The sequence below is a fragment of the Aulonocara sp. 'chitande type north' Nkhata Bay genome, linkage group LG13 (assembly GCF_057382095.1).
Source record: "Aulonocara sp. 'chitande type north' Nkhata Bay isolate Kocher_YH1m ecotype deep benthic linkage group LG13, A_spYH_male_GT1.1, whole genome shotgun sequence".
NCBI classification, from domain to species: Eukaryota; Metazoa; Chordata; class Actinopteri; order Cichliformes; family Cichlidae; genus Aulonocara; species Aulonocara sp. 'chitande type north' Nkhata Bay.
Window position 1 is genome coordinate 29,476,211 of NC_141356.1, and position 21,863 is coordinate 29,498,073.

General features: G+C 44.7%; 1 protein-coding gene across 1 annotated transcript; it reads left to right on the forward strand.

Annotated features, from left to right (window-relative positions):
- The first annotated feature begins 105 nt into the window (after positions 1 to 105).
- tarbp1 (TAR (HIV-1) RNA binding protein 1) lies at positions 106 to 21,804 on the forward strand. The gene is made up of 29 exons (XM_086259777.1): positions 106 to 1,160; positions 1,269 to 1,366; positions 1,455 to 1,524; positions 1,763 to 1,911; positions 2,009 to 2,061; positions 2,172 to 2,269; positions 2,374 to 2,509; positions 2,598 to 2,694; positions 2,950 to 3,039; positions 3,126 to 3,273; positions 3,351 to 3,617; positions 4,057 to 4,154; positions 4,256 to 4,414; positions 4,498 to 4,721; positions 4,847 to 5,078; positions 5,200 to 5,388; positions 5,495 to 5,694; positions 5,775 to 5,846; positions 5,962 to 6,082; positions 6,631 to 6,741; positions 6,821 to 6,970; positions 7,068 to 7,154; positions 7,252 to 7,454; positions 7,544 to 7,625; positions 7,710 to 7,881; positions 7,983 to 8,168; positions 9,121 to 9,245; positions 18,815 to 18,951; positions 21,210 to 21,804. Exons 1-29 carry the CDS (start codon positions 236 to 238, stop codon positions 21,388 to 21,390), a joined length of 4,860 nt encoding a protein of 1,619 aa, XP_086115903.1. The 5' UTR covers positions 106 to 235; the 3' UTR covers positions 21,391 to 21,804.
- The last annotated feature ends 59 nt before the right edge of the window (positions 21,805 to 21,863 follow it).

The following is a 21,863-nucleotide window of genomic DNA, read 5'->3' on the forward strand; positions in this document are numbered from 1 at the left end:
TCTTCTTTGTACTGTGTCACCGATATACTATTAATTTTCTATTTAAATTTGAGCAGTTTGCTTTTTTTTTTTTTTCCAGCGTTAGATTCTTTTCTGCCTCACATTTCTCGCGAGAGTTGGGAATTACGTTTACGGAAGTTTACGTTCTGTTTTATCAAAACGTGCTGCTACTGGGTAGCAGCCGGTAGCAGCTCGCTTGCTATGCTCATACCTAGCAATTTAACAGACGCTCGCAATGTATTCCGCTTTAATTAACGCAGTGTTATCCAGCTCGCCTGACTACGACCTTCTTTTTGAGTCTCTTTCCTGGCCGAGTGAGTCGTGGCCAGACACGGAGCGGGTGGAGGCGCTGACAGCTTTCATTGAGGGACTCGGACCGCTTTTGATCGAGCCGGACTCGACCTCGTTTCCAGCTGCAAAGAGACGCTGTGTTTTAGATAAAGTTGAGTCGGTCCTTTGGACCAAGTGTCTGCCTTTCCTCTCCAGAATTTCGGCTGAAGCAGGTGAAGGTGTGCGGTGCAGGGAGAGCACAGCAGCTGCGTGCAGACTACTGAGTGTGAGTGTACCTCTCTGTAACGAGGCTGTGTGCAGGCGAGTTTGTCAGTCCATCCTGCCCTCACTCCATCTGTCAGAGGAAGAGCTGACCTCTCCGGGAAGACTCAGTGTGGAGGTTGCGAGTGAAGTGGTAGCTGCTCTTCTGCCGTTTCTGGCAGCAGATGAACAGCTCACACATACCACCGTGTCTTCTAGTCTCTCTTCCATCAGGACACTCCCTGATGCACTGGTCTCCAAGCCAGTCAGGGTCATCTTAAGTCTGCTGAACTGCCTCAGCAGTGAGCGGTTAATAAGCATCCTCAAGCTCATCCTGGATGATCTATGCAGCTGGCACTCCACCGACCGCACTCCTGCGGTTACAGAGCGCACTCTGCTGTGTTTGACAGCCCTGTCAGACCACCTCCTTAAACCTCACCACCACCTCCCCTCTTCCTGCTGCTCTGACTCCGACCCTCGTCTGTCCCTTCAGTTCTGGAGGATGGTTCAGGATGGACTGATCCACAGAGACAGCGTGTCAAGAAAGAGAGCACTGTTCCTGCTGAAAAGGTGTGCAGCCCTGTCTGAAGAGGATGGATTAGACTGTCCTCTTTCTGCAACAGGGGAAGGTATAAAAAAAAAAAACACGCACACACTGAAAGCAGACATTAGGCCAGTTTTAGGTTTACTGTTATTTTATGGCTTGTCAGACAACTTTTTTTCCTAAACTGTTGCAGATGAGAACTTGTTTAAATGGGCTTTCAGCAAGAGCAAGCTGCTCAGAGAGTTCTGGGAGGATTACGTACTGGTGATGGAGACTCTAGAGGAAAACCAAGTAGGATATCCTGCACCAGTGTTTGACTGCTTTTTCCAAGGAGGGATCTCGATACATCTGTTTTACTGTTCCTCCTCTCCCTCTGCAGATTCACGTGGTCCGGCCAGTTTTAAACAGGATAGACACACTGATCCAAACAACAGCGAATGATGATCAAGGCAAGGAAAAAACATTATTTCAGCCTTTTAAAAGTAGATTCGATGTAGCGAGTCTTCCAGCTTATTAGGCCTCTGTGAATGAAATGGGCTGAACTGATTATATCTTCTTTCAGAAGTACATAAGTCAAGTAGAAAATCCCTTGGTCAGTTTTTTCTCACTTAAATTCTTTGAAAAGTAAAGTAACTGTAAAGTAAGTGTGAAAGATCTCAGAGTGGTAGTTTGTTTCTAATGTTTCAGGTCAAGGACTCTTCCACCCCTCCTGGCTGCTGTGTGTGTACCAGCGCATGTTCCACAGTGAGAATAAATCCTTAATGCGAGAAGGAGTGTGTCATCTGCTCGAGCTCCGGGTTCTTCAGCAGCCAACTTTTGCTTTGGCCTTTTCTCAGGTAGACTTAATTTGTTCCTTGGCTCTTGATTGTTTTCATTCAGTACAAAGTTAAAAGCGTGCATTAAAGTTTCCTCTTCTGTTGCTTTGCTCTTAAGTTCATCGTTGGCCCCTTTATGGATGTTCTCTCGGAAACATCCCTCTTCCACAGGTGAGAATTTAACATTCATTAACAATTGGAAGTAATAGTAATGCAGGGATTATTATGTTAAGTACTGCTTTGCACTAGCCTTAATTAACCCAGCTTCTTTCCACATATAGGTCAGTTGGTCAGAGTGTGGGAGACTGTCCCGAACTGGGGGTTAAACTCGAAGTCTTTCTGGCTACCTTCTTCAGTAGCCTGCCAACAGAGCATAGAGGTAAAGGGTCACAGAAGCCACAGCGAACACTTATGAACAAAGTCCTCTCACAGCTCATGGTTAAATTGCTAAATCCACCTCTGACTACTGTGTTCACATTGTAGGTTATGTCTTGCTTCAGCTGATTCAGCAGCTGGGCTCTAAACACTGGTGTGCAGTTCCCCTCCTCTTCCTCTGTCAGGCCCTGTCCAAACTTCCCCCTTGTCCACTACTGGGGACCAGCGGGCTCACTGCTCTGAGGTAACTTACAGTGGTTACACTTAGACATACTCTGTCGAAGCTGGTGACACTTAATAAAGTGGTCATTGTGTGTCTTTTGTCTGTACAGGGACGTCCTGCGCTGCACCATGATCACTCATCAAGTCCTCTTAAGAGGAGCTGCCCAGTGCTTCCTGCTGAACAGTGCCCTCTCTCTCACAGTTGTGGTAAGACAGAAGTGCGACGCAAAATACTGGACTCTTTATTAAGCACATCTTCCAAGTACTGAGTTGATCAAGCTTTTGTTGTTCTACGACCAAAAAATCTGATATTTTGGTCTATATTGCCATGACAGCATCACATGGATGTGTTTACTTTAATTTACTCGTTTTATTGATCTCTTCTACTAGATTTTCTGTAAGACTATAGCTTAAGTTATTCAGTCCAATAGCTGAGCTTTTGTGTTTTGTTTTTTTTGTCAGAGTGAAGTTACCCTCGATGATGTTTTTAGCTTCCTGACGCATTTTCGTGCAGACGAGTCGCTGTGTAGAGGGACGCAGCTTTGGAAGCAGGTACGCTGTATCAACAATGGAACATGATTCAAATTGCAAACTGTGATTACCTAATCATTATCCTACATGTTGGGGCATCACTGCAGCTGTGTGCTTGGCTGTTGGAAAATGAAGGCAGTTTCAAGCCCAGGATTACAGATGAAGATTGCACTGGTGCTTTAACGAGTAAGGAAACCGTAAGAGCTTATGTTCAAGGCGAAATAGTCTCCTATCTTCGAGTCCCAGCTAGCACAGGTGAGTCTGAAGTGATACAGTCGCTGTATCTGCTGGTTTGGTGTGTGTATATTTTAAGGCTTTTTATCTTCTCCCAGGTCAGACCGAGAGGTTACCTGACTCCAGAGAGGCCGATAGGTTGGCCAGAGCTATTCTGCTGTGTGTGGACATGGAGAGGGGTCAATCTGGGGCAGAGATCAGCAACACCCTGGAGTCGCTTTTATCACCACTGCTGGAGACCCTGAGCAGAGTCAGCACCAATATCTACTTGCCTCTGCGTAAGAGTGACAAGAGCCTGCAGCTGGTGCTCAGACTGTTCCAGCTCGGAGAAATCCCAAGGAGTCAACAGGACGGAGCGGAGCAAGGTTTGCAAGGATAGCGCTGAATCATTGTCCGAGCTGTTCTATCTGATTTTTTTATTCACTGAACAAATCATTAAACCTGTCCTCCCAAATTATTATTTGGTGTTATATTGTATAACATACGTCCTTGTAAATGTCACTTTTACATCCGTATTTGATGGTGAGAGATCTGCATATTTTATCTTTTTCTTTCATCTATTGGTGACATTTATGATATCAGATTAAAGTGGGCTGTATGTGGCGTGCGATGGGAAATGAGTTTGATATCACTGCCTTTGATTATTAAGCTGTTTTTCCCAGTACTTCTGCTACCTCTTTATTAGGAAACACTGGACATTTATATTGATTTATAGTTTGATTTTATCCCTTTATTTTTTGATTATTTTGTCCAGAACCGTCGCTGTCATGTTCATTACATTCCACCTCTCTCTCTGTTTCACAGGGGACAGTGTGATGGTATCTACTGAGATGGCGATTTTAAGGCTTCTTGATCCCATCCAGGAGTTCATCTTTAGGCGGCTGTGTGGGGAATTGCAGGAGGTATTTAGCAAGTCAAGCAGGCCAGTCTCAGTCCAATTACACAGATGCCCCTGGTGGCCAACTCTGACGTCTGCACGTATGTTGTCTGTTTTTTTTAACAGGTGTTTGATATCGAGCGAGCAGAGCTCTATCTTTATGTCCTGAGGCAGCTGGTTGTCATGTGTCGCTCTATGCCACAATACCACAACAAGATTCCTCACAGTGGTTTCTCTAAACTGATTAAGTACGGGCTCACAGTCCTGCGAGAACCAGACCAGCAGGTACCAACTTAAACTTTAATGTCTCTCTCATTAGGCAGGATTTCAGTCACTATTTTGATTGTTTCACTGATTGTTGTTGCCAGGTCCCCTCTTTAGCATACCAGGTAACTAGAGCAGTTACTATGGCGTCGCTGGCCACGGTGTGTGGTGTTATGGAGCATGAAGTGATTGACAAGCAACCAGAGACAGTTTCTGCTCTGAAATCACTGAATGAATACTTCTACAGCCCAAAGCTGCCTTCCTCACACAGTCAGACATCTCTAGGAAATGTCAATCAACGTCTACTGAAACCAGAGACAATAGACTGGTTAGTGGAAGCCGTTTTTTTTTAATTTTTTTTTAACTAAAGTAACTAACTAAAGACTTTAATTCAGATGAATATAAGTTCTCGGCTGCCGTAATGAGCGATGGGCCTGTTTCTTCTTTTGGTAGTGATCTGGAAGTTCAAGATCTGCTACAGGACTGGGGACGCTTCTCTGCCAACTTTATGCGAGACCAGTGGATTTGTCTGAATTTCCTGATTAAGGCTTTTGGAATTCCTGAGTCTGTAGAAGCAGCTGAGACTCTCAAGGCTGCTTTGAGTTGCAGTGTGGAGGCCCTGGCTCTCCTGCCCAGTGACTTGGTGCTCCCTGTATTCACCTTTATGGAGACAGTCCTGCCGCAAGTGAGGCTAATTTCATATCAGTCATTTTCTTCCAGTTTTTATGTGAATAATTTGTTGTAAACTAACTGCCAATGAAGCGATTTCCTCATGGTGCGTCTGTTGTGGTGACATTTGATTCCAGTTAGTGCGTGATGAAGAGGCCCTGTGTGTGGAGGCTGTGAGTCTGAGCTGGGAGCTGGTACAAGGCCTGAGCACTAATGCCAATGACTTCTGGCCGGCACTTAAAGGCTTCATCTCCACGGCTTTCCACCATAAACTGCTTCAGCTGACAAAAGCTCAGTCTCCGACCCTGGCGGCCACTTTGAAACAGGTGATTCACCTCACAGCAGGAAAGAAGCGAGACAGAAATTTGGACTTTGAAAATGTAATTTCAATAATGAAATATTAATATTTGTTGTGTCTGTGTTTGTTTTTAGATCGCCCGTGATCTGATGGAGTTGTCTCAGTCAAAGAGTGGAGTTTTTGGCGTACTACTTCAACACTGCTGTCAGATGTGGCTGCCTGCAGGTGGAGGCAGCGGTGACCAGGCCGACACGGTGTTTTCTAGTATTTTCAACCACATCAGCATAATTACAGAAGCTTGTGTTTACGGTCCAGTGTTCAGGAGAGATCAACGGTAAGGCTTAGCCGCATTTTTCACATTTATTTAGTAGCTTCTTAGAGCTGTTTTAACTATTTAATCGTGCTCTTTCCAAGACTCGTCCAGGATGTCCAAATATATGTGGAGCAACTTGGTGAAAAGTGTGCAGCTAATGTCGCAGTAACGAGGTAAACAATTCAGTGAAAGCTCACTTCTTATTGATATGATTTATAATAGTGCCACTAGAGGTCTCTCTTGCTATGTGGATGTTTCCACAGCTGAACAACTGTTTTTATTTTCCAGTGATAACAGAGATGATCAGTTGCCTCGCACATGTGTTCTGGCTTTCCTGTGCCACCTGGATTCTTCTAATCTCCAGCATCAAAGACTAATGGAGGAAGTGGCAATGGAGCTGTTGAAAAAGGTGCGTTTGGCCTTGTCAGGTTCACAGCAGTGTGTTTTGGGGTTTTTTGTGGTGTGGTGAGACTCCAGGTCTACATGACTGCCAGCAATCAAACTTCCAAAGTGGATCGTTGTATGATGATAGTTTTTTTTTTTACTCTTTATCCATCAGTTGTGACTGATTGGAGATCACAAATATATGCAAATTAATATATACAGGCATTAAATTGAAGTTAAACTCTTTCACAGCTTTCAAAGAAAATCAGAATGCGGAATTAGCCTTAGAGCTTATTCCACGGCGAGGATTTGTTATCCGTCCATCCTGTCACAGTTCACAAGAATTATTAACCCACAGTTTTGGTCATAATTTGGTCACACAATGATCATCTCATAGATGTTCACCCAAATTCTGCTCAAGATCAAGGTGACACTTGTCGTTTTATGGGCAATAACCTGGGAATTGCAATGGATTGTGGACTAGATGAGCTCCTGATTCTTTTAAATAAATGGCGAAGTAGCAGTTACAGCCACTTTGCATCCTTTCCCATGATTTTTGTTTCATTTCTACAGGATAATGATATATCAAGGTCAAAAGTGCGTTACTATAGCAACTCCCTGCAACATCGTGTTAAAAACCGAGTATGGCAAACACTGCTGCTGTTGCTGCCCAAACTCCGAGAGGTAAGATAGTCATACACTCACCTTAAATCTTCCAGGATCGACTGATCCTCTCTGTGAGTGACTGCGCTTTCATTTGCAGGAGTTTGTTGCCACTTTGTGGGGTCGTGTGTTTGAAGCGGGATTTTGCAGTAACCAGGCTTCTGTCAAGTACCTGATCGAATGGATGATGATTCTGATCCTTGTCCGATATCCACAACACACTGACAGCTTTTGGTCCTGCTTCAGCCTGGTGAGCTCCAGCTCTTTCAAACTCTGTAGAACTGGAGGGAATGGTTTTTCATTCTAAATTAAATTATAAACCACTTCTGGTGCTTGTTTCTGTGCAGGATCACGAAAAGACTAAGACGAGCGTCTGCACTTTCTTATCTGTTCTCGTACATTTCAGTGTCATCTTTCCTAATCTTAAAGAAAAGGTAGTATCGCTAATTATTTTTTCCCACCCAGACAGTATTTGTTTTTATTAATAAACTCTTGAGTATTCACATTGTGTTTTTTCTTTTATATCTTAAGGCGGCGCAGTTGCGAAAAGCACTAGACGTCATCCTGCAGTCGTGTTTTAACCATAACTTCAGCGTGCGCCTGTATGCCTTACTGGCTCTGAAAAGGGTGTGGAGCCTGGCGGAAAACCACGTGGAAGAGGCAGATGGTTTAGGGGGGCTTTCCTCTGTGATCAAGGCCTGTCTGAACCAGGCTGAAGCCATGCAGAGCACTGGGTGAGAGCAGAGCGGTTCAAATGTTGGCAGGTTTTGTTCTTTGCATCAGGCTAATATGCTTTAGTACATATTTGCTGTCTCACATGTAGAAATGCCAACAAAAACTGGACGAGGATTCAGGAGCACTTCTTCTTTGGTGCCTTTCATCCAATCAGGGATTACAGTATTGAGGTACGCTATTTTGCAATTAAATCCTGCTAAAATATAGTAACACAGTCTAACATGCTTGTTTTCTTTCTTATTTTGCTTTCCTAGACAATATTCTGTACGTTTCCCAGTCTTTCTGAGTTGGCTGATGATGAGTGGATACCACCCTGGAAATTTGAGAAACTCTCATATTTCTCAGAAGGTCCATCTTTGCCTTTGAGAAATCCTGCTCTTGATCTGAACCAGCTTCAACCTGGAGACTGGATCCAGCAAGACAGAAGTACAGTAGTAGCAGTAGTAGTAGTAGTAGTAGTAACACTCTTAAGCACCAGTCAGTGATAAGGTTTCTCTTATTGACCGTCATGACTTTATGTCTTCCAGGTGAGCAGGATAAGGAGGAACGCTGGGCTGAGGTGCAAAAGAAGATCACGCCCTGGAGACTGGGCATCCAGGAGCAGGAGCCTGAACTTCAGCTGGTTCCACCACAGAGGGCTGCTAGACTGGGAAAACTGCACGGTGCCTTGCTGGTTGTGGCCTCGCTTATCGACAAGCCCACCAATCTGGGAGGTCAGGAGCACCACACATCAATGTATTATTGTACATTTTTGGTTACTAGTACGGGTTACGTTTAGGGAGCGAGTAAGCAGAGTTGTTTTCTGCAGCTGCAATTTACAGATGGCCCCTGAACACCTCACATGTAGACAGCTGTAGAGATATATACACACAACATGTGCGTGTTGCTGCTAGTAAACACAAAGTGAGCTGTTAAATAATAAATCATTTAACCAACTTTTATTACTTTTATTGTTTATTTTGAGAGCACCACAATTTTACTGCAGTTTCCACAGATTGAGAACTTGAGGTCACGAGTAGCATGACCACAATTGACTCATATTGCCCTTATGTCCTAAATGCAGCCAATCAGGAGTTTCGAAACCACAAGTGAAAACTCCTTTTAGCTAGATTATGAGAGCTGCTTTTCCAGAATGACTTGAAATGACTCTGCACTTCCCTGGATCTCGGCTCTCAGTTTTACCTTGTGTGGAAGCCCCTCCCCCTGCACAAACCCCTTACACAATGTCAGTGTATTTCTGTTTCGTAACAATGATATAGAAGAACAGAGAAACACATCCATTTGAACCATCTTATCTGGTTTTACACGGTTTTGCACCTGCCTTCATCAAGCACATAATATATGTTCTCTGGAAGTGTACTCGAGTGCTGTTGTCTCAGGTGATAAGGCACGAACACAATGAGAATTTGTTTATAGAGGAAAAAGATTTTTTTAAGCCAATATTGATACTGTGTAATGCAAGAAAGACTGTTAGCCTGGTCCTTCTGTAAATGTTTTACTTTGAATCCCAGACTCAATTTGCATCTCTTTGTACACACAGTGGTGTTCTAGGAAACTCAAAACTGGAACAGTCTTTTTATTAACCTCCTGTGCTTTGGATGTCATGGAGCATTTTTATTTTAAAAAACCCCACCCAAATCAAACACACTGTCTTTGTCGCTGCAGGTCTCTGCCGGACTTGTGAAATATTCGGTGCCAGCGCTCTGGTTCTGGATAGCCTCCGCCACGTGAATGACAAAAACTTCCAGTCCCTGAGCGTCTCAGCTGAGCTGTGGCTTCCTTTGTTAGAGGTGATGTGCAGAAAATAAACTTATTTTGATGATCAGAAGTGCACATGGTTAGATTAAGGTTAAAATAGATTGTCAGGATCTCACACACACACACAGAATATCCAGACAGCAGTAGAAATAATGCTGTTTATTCAGTTAATCTGTAGATGTGCATTATTGAGAGTTACAGTAGCTCTGTATTTAAAGGCCCACGTGTCTAAAAGGTTCATTCTTTTTGTACTGTTTGGGAATTTTAATGATGGATGTACCATATGTAGCCCAGATGAAAAAAATCATACTTATTCTCTTTATATTAACTGTCCACATCAACAAGCGTCGTATTTCCTATGACCATTGAATGCACCTCTCAGTTCACCCCACGTGAGGACACCTAGCTCAGCAACCAATCAGAGCCTACCCAGGCCGCATTGACCCTGTCAGCCAGGAAGTGAGGTGGAGGTGCATGGTGTCCCGGGTTTTTCTTATCTCAGCAAGAGGAGTGGAGGCATCTGCTACTCAAACCGAGAAATCCACGGACAAAAGAGAGGAAAACTCAGGATTGAGAGGAAGGAAAGCCAGCCTACTTACCTGCTGGAAGTCCGGAGTCGAGTGGCTGGATGAAGGAGAGAGGCAACGTCGGCTAACCACTCACCTTTCATCCGGAGAGCTGCTGCAATTCCAACGCCAGTGTGTGTTGGGCTTTTGTGAAACAGAGCAACGGTCAGGTTTTTTGGAGAGGACGGAAAAGTCCAAGGACCAGGACGATATTCTGGTTGTGATAGCTGGCGAGCCAACCACTTTGAGGACGATCTACCCCAAAGAAGATACACACCACACACTCATACATTCCAGTTACATTCACAAGGACCTTTGAAGTTGGCTATCGCCAGCTTAACTCTAAATTCTTAAAGGGCCCCAACGAGTACTTTTATTTTGTTGAGTGTGCACACTATTTATTTTATTTTATACTTTATCTGTACAAATTGGACAAATACCTGTTATACTTTGTAACAATACAAGAGTGGCTACTCAAAAGTTAACATTGTGTCCAGGTCATTATTGCTGCTCAATACTTTGGCTCCATACGAATTTGGTGTCTTCTGATTCTGGCCAGGGTCTTATTACGAGCCCAAGTAATTATTGCGCTGTAATTCACCTTTATACCTTAAAGTTGGTTACAGAAGTGGCGAGCCAGCCAGGAGCCAATTGATTTGAGCATCAATATTGAGGCAATGACCAGCATGGATTTCATACAAAAGTCTGGTGTCAAAATACCTAATGCGGTTGTTGTTGCTGGGATAACACAGGTATCTGAGAAAGATGAACAGGTCATTGACTTTCTGAAACAGTATGGTAAAATCACAAGAGTCCTTTTTGTTGATGATTCACTGTCCAACTTCTACCAAAACCTGATCGTAGAATACTCTAGCAGTTCAGCCTTAGAAGGTTTAGAACCTCGTTTACCATACACATACACAGCACAAGCTGATCCCAGCGTTGTCTATGAAATTAAAACACTCAGTAGCATGTACACTACCACGGTTGGGAGTAATGTTACAAAAACCTACTTGGCGGAACTCAAGGAACTAGCCAAGCTGAGTGGCAAAGACTACGGTGAGGTGCTGAAGGAGATGATGTGTCAGATTGGGGAGGATGTTGAAGCCATGCGACCTACCACTGAAGAACCTTCTCCCACGTATGTCGAGACCACTGTTGTATCTCCGCCCGCTTCTAAAGAGCGACAGTGTCACACCTCACATTCAGATGTTACACCAAGTGATACTGGTGCCACTGATGATGTTCCCCTCACTAATGGAAGGAGAGCAGCGTCCCTCTCAGTAAGTGACTTGAACCCACCTGACATTCAGAAGGTTGTGGTAGAGCATATCGTACGAAGGCAAGATGTTGTCCCACACATCCAGTCCCAGGTGAGACTCCGTTCCTTCTCCGGTAAGGTTCCCAGACCTAACAATGAAACTGATTATGACACATGGCGCACACAAATTGAACTGCTCCAAAATGATCCCAGCATGTCCCCCCTGCAAATATCCAGAAAGATCCATGAGAGCCTGCTCCCACCAGCAGCTGATATAGTTAAGAGTTTGCGGCCTGAGTCACCACCTGTGACTTATTTGCAGCTTCTAGATTCAGCCTTTGGCACTGTAGAAGATGGCGAGGAACTTTTCGCTCAATTCCTGAACACCCTTCAAGATCCAGGTGAGAAGTCATCCACTTACCTTCACCGGCTACAGTTAGCATTAAACAGAGCCACGAAGAGGGGGGGAGTCGCATGTGAAGAAGTGGACAAACATCTACTTAAACAGTTCTGCAGGGGATGTTGGGACAACGACCTACTCAGCGCCCTGCAACTTGAGCAAAAGAAGAGCAGCCCATCCCAATTCTCAGACCTGTTGTTAATGATTCGCTCTGAGGAAGATCGACAGCAAGCAAAAACTAACCGTATGAGAAAACACATTGGCACCACAAAGCAGAGAACTCAGTTACAGTTCCAGGGTGCACATGTTTGTGAACCAGAGGAGAAACATGGGAGTAGCATTGCTGCTATTGAGGATCTGCGAAAGCAGGTGGCGAGTCTGCAAAGTCAACTAACTACATTCATGTCACAGAAAAAAACAAAGTTTGCAAACAGCAAGGACCCTGCAGGGAAGCCGCAGAGTAAGATGTCAAAGCCACATGGTGTAGATGGACGTATGCAAAGACAGACTTCAAAGAGGCAAAGGGGCAGACCCAAGCCCTGGTATTGTTTCAACTGCGGTGAAGATGGACATATCGCTCCATGCTGTGTTGACCCCGCTAACCCCAACCTAGTAGCAGAAAAAAAGAAGCAGTTGGAGGAGAAACAACGCCAGTGGGAAGCGCGAGATTGTACAGATTCACCTTTAAACATCTAACAGTTCCTGTTGTGGGACAAACAGGAGCTGAGGAGAGTCAACAACGTCCCTCAGACGTAAACAATGGTGACAAAATCACAGCTGAGGTTAACAAAGTAAGTACCCCAGCAAAGACTGTCAAAGCACAAACATGTTCTGGCTTAAACCATTCAGAGCAGAACCAATCTTTCCAACTCCCTAAACAGTTGATTGGTACCAGAAGTACAGCTCAAGTGACTGTGAGAGGTGAAGAAGTCAACTGTCTTCTTGACTCAGGCTCCCAAGTTACCACTGTTCCTGAGTCATTTTACCAGCAGCACCTTTCAGAGCAAAAGATCAAGCCACTACATGACCTCTTAGAAGTGGAAGGTGCTAATGGCCAGCTAGTGCCTTACTTTGGCTATATAGAAATGACCATAACTTTTCCAAAGGACTTTATAGGTGTTCCAGTAGATGTAAACACACTTGCTTTAATCGTCCCTGACACTTCACAATCCCTCATGCTCATAGGCACAAACACCCTAGATGTACTGTTCGACATCTACTCAGAGACTGACTTAGCCAATCGTCAACCCCTCCCACATGGCTACAAAGTAGTCTTCAAAATCATTGAGGTGAGACGGAAGCAGACAAGTGACACCCATCAGGGGGTAGTGAAGCTACTTGGCAAGATGCCTCAAGTCATTCCAGCTGGTTCAACTGTAGTGGTGGAGGGAGTCGCCCTTGGCGAGGGCCTTCAGGATGAAAAATCAGTTGTAATTGAGTACCCATCATCGTCCCCCTTGCCCGGTGGCCTGCTACTTAAAGCCGGTCTGGTGGACTTTCCCCAGCGGCGGCCCCACAAGTTGCCAGTTGTTATAAGCAACGAGTCTGACCACGACATTGTCATCCCTGCCAAGTGTACTATTGCAGAGGTTAGTGCTTATCAGACCATCCTATTAAAGGAACACAACAAGACCAAACAGTCAGAACTATCCCAGAGAACTCCAGAGACTCCGTCTTTCCAAGAGCCCACCATAACCTTCAATTTTGGTGACTCCCCAGTTCCATTGGAATGGAAACAGCGCATCACTCAGCAGCTCAGCGGCATGCCTGAGGTGTTTGCACAGCACGACCTGGATTTTGGCCGGACGGACCAGGTGCGACATCATATAAAACTTTCGGATGGCACGCCTTTCAAACTACGTGCCCGGCCAATCCACCCACGGGACATTGAGGCTGTCCGGAAGCACATTCAGGAACTCCTTGATGCAGGAGTTATTAGAGAGTCAGAGTCCCCATTTGCGTCACCCATAGTGGTAGTCCGGAAAAAGAACGGCCAAGTCCGGTTGTGCATTGATTATAGGCGTCTAAACCTTCAGACTATAAAAGATGCGTACAGCCTTCCGAAGCTAGAGGACACGTTCTCAGCCCTCAATGGTTCACAGTGGTTCTCTGTTCTTGATCTAAAATCAGGGTACTACCAGATCGAGGTCGAAGAAGCAGACAAACCAAAGACGGCCTTTGTGTGCCCTCTCGGCTTCTGGGAGTTCAACAGAATGCCTCAGGGTGTAACGAACGCCCCCAGCACGTTCCAGCGGTTAATGGAGCGGTGCATGGGGGATATGCATTTGAAGGATGCATTGGTCTTTCTTGATGACGTGATAGTATTCTCCCGAACCCTTGAGGAACACGAAGAAAGACTCATGAAAGTGCTCACTCGTCTAAAAGAGTTTGGGTTAAAGCTGTCACCAGAGAAATGTGTCTTCTTCCAGACTTCAGTCCGTTATCTGGGACATGTGGTCTCCAGAAATGGAGTTCGGACTGACCCTGAGAAGATTTCGGCCCTTAAAACATGGCCTGTCCCACAGACCCTGCGAGAGTTAAAGTCGTTCCTTGGTTTTGCTGGGTATTATAGAAGGTTCGTTAAGGGGTATTCCAGCATTGTGAAACCTCTCCACAACTTAACTTCAGGGTACCCACCTAGCCACAAGAAATCAAAAGTAAACGCAAGACAAAGTGCACATCAGTACCATGACCCAAAAGACCCTTTCGGAGGTCGCTGGACGCCAGCTTGCCAGGAAGCCTTCGAGTCAGTCATCCAAAGTCTCACCACTGCCCCTGTACTTGCCTTCGCTGACCCCCAGAAACCCTATATACTGCACACCGACGCCAGTACCACCGGGCTTGGTGCTGTATTGTATCAGGAGCAAGAGGGACAACTTAGAGTCATAGGCTATGCAAGTAGAGGGCTGTCACGGAGCGAAAATCGCTATCCAGCGCACAAGTTGGAGTTTCTGGCGCTCAAGTGGTCAGTTACAGAAAAGTTCAGCGACTATCTCTACGGCAACCACTTCACTGTTGTAACGGATAGTAATCCGCTGACTTACATTCTGACTTCAGCAAAACTTGACGCAACTAGCTATAGGTGGCTAGCAGCACTGTCCACATTCTCTTTCAAACTCCTCTATCGTCCAGGGAAGCAGAATGGAGATGCGGATGGATTATCACGCAGACCACACGGAGGGCTAGCGGACGACCTGAAATCACAAAAAGAGATTGAACGCATACAACAGTTCACTCAAGATCACCTTTGTGATCCAGACAACATCAATGCTGTAAATCAGTCTGTGGTGAAAGCAATCTGTGAGAGGCAGTTCACCTACAGCGTCAGTCCTGACAATGAAAGAGAGGCAGATGCAGATTGTGTTGCCTTGGTGGAGGTGCTTGCTGTGTCTCCTAGTGCTGTACCTGATAGCTATGGGCAAGAGGAAAAGTTTGGAGGTCTGCCAACCATTCCCCATCTAACTGAGGCAGAGCTGGCAGACGAGCAAAGAGCCGATCAGTGTATAAAGCATGTTATTTCTCAGATCGAATATGGGGACACACCACCTCCAACCGTGCGCACACAGTTCCCTGAGCTTCCACTGCTCCTCCGAGAGCTTAACCGTCTTGAGCTCCGCAACAATGTCTTGTACCGGCGACGCCAAGAGGGGTCCCAGAAAACCTACCAGCTTGTACTTCCAGCTGAGCTTCGCAACACAGTTCTCACCAGCCTGCATGACCATATGGGTCACATGGGAGTCGACCGTACACTGGACCTTGTAAGGTCAAGATTTTATTGGCCAAGGATGGCTTTGGACGTGGAAAGGAAAGTGAAGACGTGTGGCAGGTGCGTGCGGAGGAAGGCACGGCCTGAAAGAGCGGCCCCCTTGGTCAACATTAATACGACACGACCTCTTGAACTCTTGTGCATGGACTTCTTGTCCCTGGAAGCTGACAGGAGTGGAACCAAAGATATATTGGTGATCACGGACCACTTCACTAAATTTGCAGTTGCTATCCCAACACCTAATCAAAAGGCCCGCACAGTGGCAAGGTGTCTGTGGGAGAACTTTATGGTACACTATGGCATCCCAGAAAAATTGCATAGTGACCAGGGTCCAGATTTCGAGTCCCGCACAATCAAGGAGCTCTGTCAGGTGGCTGGTATCCACAAGGTGAGGACAACCCCATACCATCCTAGGGGCAATCCTGTGGAACGATTTAATCGTACCTTGCTTGATATGCTGGGAACTCTCCGTGGTCAAGATAAGTCCTGTTGGCGTGACCATGTAAGACCCCTGGTCCACGCTTATAACTGCACCAGGAATGAAGTGACTGGTTTCACCCCGTACGAACTGATGTTCGGACGCCAACCTCGGTTGCCAGTTGACCTTGCATTCAACCTGCCAGTGCAAGAGGAACAACACTCATCTCACTCTGAATATGTGCAAAAACTCAAGTCACGTCTCAAAGAAAGCTACAAGTTAGCTATGGACAAGGCTGCAAAGATGGCTCACAAGAACAAAATGAGGTTTGACAGACATGTAACTGCATCAGACTTGGAAGCTGGAGATCGGGTATTGGTCAGGAATGTCCGTATCCGGGGCAAACATAAGATTTCAGACAAGTGGGAACACACTGTGCATGTAGTGGTGAGAAGGGCAGGCAACCTCCCAGTATATACAGTTAAGCCTGAAAACAAAGATGGTCCCCTAAGAACACTACACCGGGATCTGTTGCTACCATGTGGCTACCTATCTGTGGAGGAAAGCAGTGAGCATGTACAGAAGCCAGTGTCACGCAGGCCAAGAACCCGTGCAAATCCAGCGCTAGAGGAAGAGAACTCCTCAGACGAAGAAGATGATTTGCTCATTCCTGTTTGGTTGAGTTCCCCTGTCCACACAGTGAGTGAGAGTCCTGTAAATGTTCCTGATATTGACAACCCACCTGTTTTTGACAGCCAATCTGATTTTGGCAACATACCTGATATGCCTAACAGTACTACAGATGATACTGAGTACTTATCTACCAATGGAGTCACACCGACCGAACAAGTGGATGAAATAACCTTAACTGAAACTGACTCACCTGTTGATGACCCAGACGTCCAAGAAAGGCAACTTCCATTTCAGGAGGCTGGCACCAGAGGTGCGAATTCTGAGGAGAGAGTGGAGGAGATAGTCCCAGTGGATACAAGGGAAAACATGGATACAAATGATTCTGTAAGGAGATCTGAGAGAAACCGTCGTCCGCCACGACGGCTTGACTATACGGAGCTAGGCAATCCTCTGATCACTGCAGCAAAATCATTCTTGCAAGGACTGTCTTCAGCTTGGGCCGATGTCATCAGTGATGGTGAAGAGCCTGCTTCGCCCTCTTCCTTGACCCGTCAAATAATCATCATTTAACTGTCTACCATGCACAGGGACGTGCATGAGTTCAGGAGGGGAGGGTGTAGCCCAGATGAAAAAAATCATACTTATTCTCTTTATATTAACTGTCCACATCAACAAGCGTCGTATTTCCTATGACCATTGAATGCACCTCTCAGTTCACCCCACGTGAGGACACCTAGCTCAGCAACCAATCAGAGCCTACCCAGGCCGCATTGACCCTGTCAGCCAGGAAGTGAGGTGGAGGTGCATGGTGTCCCGGGTTTTTCTTATCTCAGCAAGAGGAGTGGAGGCATCTGCTACTCAAACCGAGAAATCCACGGACAAAAGAGAGGAAAACTCAGGATTGAGAGGAAGGAAAGCCAGCCTACTTACCTGCTGGAAGTCCGGAGTCGAGTGGCTGGATGAAGGAGAGAGGCAACGTCGGCTAACCACTCACCTTTCATCCGGAGAGCTGCTGCAATTCCAACGCCAGTGTGTGTTGGGCTTTTGTGAAACAGAGCAACGGTCAGGTTTTTTGGAGAGGACGGAAAAGTCCAAGGACCAGGACGATATTCTGGTTGTGATAGCTGGCGAGCCAACCACTTTGAGGACGATCTACCCCAAAGAAGATACACACCACACACTCATACATTCCAGTTACATTCACAAGGACCTTTGAAGTTGGCTATCGCCAGATTAACTCTAAATTCTTAAAGGGCCCCAACGAGTACTTTTATTTTGTTGAGTGTGCACACTATTTATTTTATTTTATACTTTATCTGTACAAATTGGACAAATACCTGTTATACTTTGTAACAATACAAGAGTGGCTACTCAAAAGTTAACATTGTGTCCAGGTCATTATTGCTGCTCAATACTTTGGCTCCATACGAATTTGGTGTCTTCTGATTCTGGCCAGGGTCTTATTACGAGCCCAAGTAATTATTGCGCTGTAATTCACCTTTATACCTTAAAGTTGGTTACACATAACACTCTGAATATAGAGGCCTTTTTAATACATGTATTTAATTTAAACAGTGGCTCACAAAACTCTGACAACACTACTAAATAAAAGTAAAAATGTTTTTTATATTGAGTACAATAAATAGTGAGCAGTAACTTCTGGGCTCAGTGTAATAAAATGTGACTGACTGCGATGAAGCAGTGAGTCAGGTGATAAAGTGGTAAATGTTTTTGAAATATCCTGAAGAAACTCAACTCCAGGTTGCTTTTGATGGCAACCCTGCACAAAGTGTGACTAAAACACAGGGAACACTCTAAGGTACATATACATGCAGACCATTTGTCATCATTAAGCTCTTTTTTTGCCTTGTGATGGGTTTTGGTGGGTTTTTTAGTGCTTGCCATATATGTTAGAATTAGAATATATGATTGTATTATGCAGCAAAACTGGAGACTGTCACAGATAATTTGATACATCATTCCCTGGAGGAAACAATATTTGGACTTTTGCTGAAAATTAAAAATGCTCGATCATTCTCAGCACGACTGCCTGTGATCTTTACTGTAGAACCTGTGAATACGTGCAAAAAAGTGATGTAAGTGACTAATAGATCTTCCGGGCCAGCTGTGTAAATTGCACAAAGCTCCTCTCAGAGAGGATGCAGTATTGATCCTGCTGCTGGGATGATGTTCAAGTCATAAAATCTCACATTCTAAACTGAGCTCAAGTCTTTTTAAGATTTGTATGCAAATTTGCCCTCCAGACCAATTAACCTCTGGTATTAATGTAAAAGTGCTTTCAATTTAATTCCAGGCGACTGGTGCATTTCCTCAGGAAAAATTAAATTGGTCTGAAACATCTTTTAATCCACAGCAAGGAGCAGAAAAATCTGCTGTTGATATCACAGCATGAAAGTCTGTAGCAGAAGGGTACTGAATTTACCGTCCTTATAAATATACGAGGACAGTTTATCACAGCTTGATTGTTGGAATTGTTGTTTTAAAAGAATATTTGTGTAAACAATCTCTAAAATCTTACACTGTTTCTGTCCTTTAGGTGAAGCCGATGGAGCTCACTGAATTCTTGCAGGTGAAGAAGAGTGAAGGTTACTGCGTTGTGGGAGTGGAGCAAACAGCCAACAGTCACAGCCTCCAGGAGTACCAGTTCCCTGAAAAGACCCTGTTGCTTTTAGGGTACGGCAGCTTTTAATTTTGTCACAGTCCAAAAAGGCTCCGTGTTGTGTTTTTCCATCATTCAGGCCCCTAAACCCAACCAGCTGTGCCTAAACATACGCAGGCCTCAGTGTTCCCATGCTATTGTGACTGTCACATAGATAACGGTTAGCGCTGACGAGGCCATTTCATTTTATCTCGCCAGTTTAGTGTGCGTCCCTGTGGGGTTTGCACATCTCCTCTCAATTGTGTACCTGTCTGGGCATGCTGAGATATAATTGGCTGTCCCCGAGAAGCAGAGGAAAAGCCATGAATTATACAGAACAACACAAGCAGTGCAATGATTGAGAAATGTCTTAATTTTGGCCCAATTATTCCTATTAATTATTCCTAGTCGGTGCGTGTATTTGTTTTTACAGTTTGTAGCAAACTGAGGCATTAGAAGCTTGCGTGACAGGATTTTTTTTAGCAGCCAGCCTCATTCTGTGCAGCTGCCCTGGCAGAGAGGGAGAGAGTAATAGTGCTGGCTTCTGTGTGGGTGTCTGGTTTTGTTCACCATTCAGGCAACTGAGGTGTGAGCAGCGCTGTTAGCTTAAGCACCCATGCGAGTGCTTTCACAGCTGCGCTCTCCTCAGCGCAGCTTGGCCAAGCTGTAATTTCTCATCAGGTTGCTATTATGTCACCCACTTTCACAGCGAAGATAAATGTAGCTCATCAAATCACGCTTTCTTACTGTGCAGCACCCTCAGTAGAGACTGGGTCAAAGTCATTAAGTCTTTGCGTTTGCTTTGCTTGGCATGTATTGCTGGAGCTCATTTGATTACAGTTTGAATTGGACTTGCACTCATTAGCTGTCTGTATTAAGAGCTTTTTCACTCATAATTGCAAAGACTTGAGAAATTGAAGGCTGATCCTGGTAAGAGCTCGTAAATGAAATGATATGGGTAGCGTCACAAAGCCACAGGAAAGTTTAAAAAAAAAAAAGCATCAGCTGCAGTAGACACTACCTTACATTTAATCATCAGTTGTTGTTATTAATCTCTGGTTCTTTGTCCCGTCGCTCTATCCTCACCCCCAAATGATCATGACAGACAGCTGTCCCCCCCCCGAGGCCATGTCCACACTAATACGTTTTAGTTTTGGCCTTCCGTCCACACTGAGACGGCGTTTTCAGTCAAGGAAAACACAGCGTTTTGAAAACACTCTCCAAAGAGGATAGATTTGAAAACGCCGTTTTCATGTGGCAGTGTGGACAGCGGAGCCTTTTCGAAAACAGTCATGTGACCAATTAAACTAAGATAGCGGAGGGGATTATACAGCAGTTGTTTTGTTTGCTCTCAATTTTGACAGCCCTGTTAAAGATTAATATCAGTCTGTTCATGCATCAGATAGCTTTTCTTCAAATTGTTTAATTCTCAATCGCTTTTGCAACTTTGTACTTTTGTGTTTCTCGCAGCAACAACTCCACCTCATTGTCAGTCCATTTTAAAAAAACTCGGTGCTTTTCCTCAACATTTTGCTGCGACATTTTAAAGAGCCGGAAAGTAAATAAACGGCAGACTAAACGAGGCAGGCCAAATCTTCTTGCGTTTCACGCATGCGCAGTACTGGAACGTAAGCGTTTTCGGCCATTTCAATGGCTCGTTTTGGTTTTCAATGGTTTTCACAACTCTGTGAAAACCACTGAAAACAATAGTCTGGACGCGGAGCGTTTTTAGACGAAAACGCCATTTTCAAATCTATACGGGCTAGTGTGGACGTAGCCTGAACCTCTGGTTCTGCCAGAGGTGTCTTCCTTTAAAAAGGGAGTTTTTCCTTCCCGCTTCTCTATGAGTGCTAGCTCATAGGGCATCGGCTGATTGTCGGGTTTTTCTTCTTGTTATTTTAGGGTCTTTAACTTACAATATAAAGCACCTTGAGGTGACTGTTGTTGTAATTTGGCGCTATATAAATATAATTGAACTGAATAGTATACCCACTAGTTGCATGCTGCACAGGATGATTTCACAGAAGTTTTTGTGGAAAGGATGCGCAGCAAGTTCGCTAACTGAGGTGTAATTTAGTTATAAGATAGTAGCATATCCCAAATGCTCCACTTGCTGAAAATATAGTGAGTGGCCTTTCTCAAGAGGATTTGAGTAAAGATTTATGTGCTCTCCTTTTATGTGAATTGAATTAGAGACGATTCATCTGAATGAAATTAATTTTAGTGTTAGATATTTATGTATGCTTTGTTACATTCTTCACTCTTTTCCCCTCTTTATTTTTCTTCCTTTTAGCAATGAACGTGAAGGTATTCCTGCCAACTTACTCCAAATGTTGGACGTGTGCGTGGAGATCCCTCAACAAGGCATCATCCGCTCACTCAACGTGCACGTGAGCGCTGCCCTGTTAATCTGGGAATACACGCGACAACATCTCAGCTCTGGCTCGGCAGAGGTCGACTCAAAACGCAGCTGATGAAGACACCTGATGCTGACCTCTCTTGCCGATCTCCTGAGAAAAGTATTTCCTGGGGAGACTTTAAATGAAGGCGTAAAGCTTCTTCACATCATGACCTCAAGGGCTTTCTGTCGAGACAGCGTGGTCAGGAGCCATCGGCGCTGCTCTCAGGCCTTAATGAGAGTCATGAATAAAGATCAGCCCTGGCTATTATGTCTAAATGTTCCACTCTGCTTGCTGTCATATTAATGAAGACTATGTCTGTGTTAGAAGAGCCAAAGCATCAATGGAAATTTTCCTCTTTGGAGGCTGACTATGGAGCTTTGGGACTGAATTATAATGACAGTATTCAATGAGATGTACTTAATCTTTAAATACTGCTTGTATTTTTCTAAATGTATAAATAAACATGACTCTTGTTTTTTATGTTGACCTGTATTTAATGATTTGTGATTTTCTATAACACATTCAGCACTGAAAGAGTTAAATAA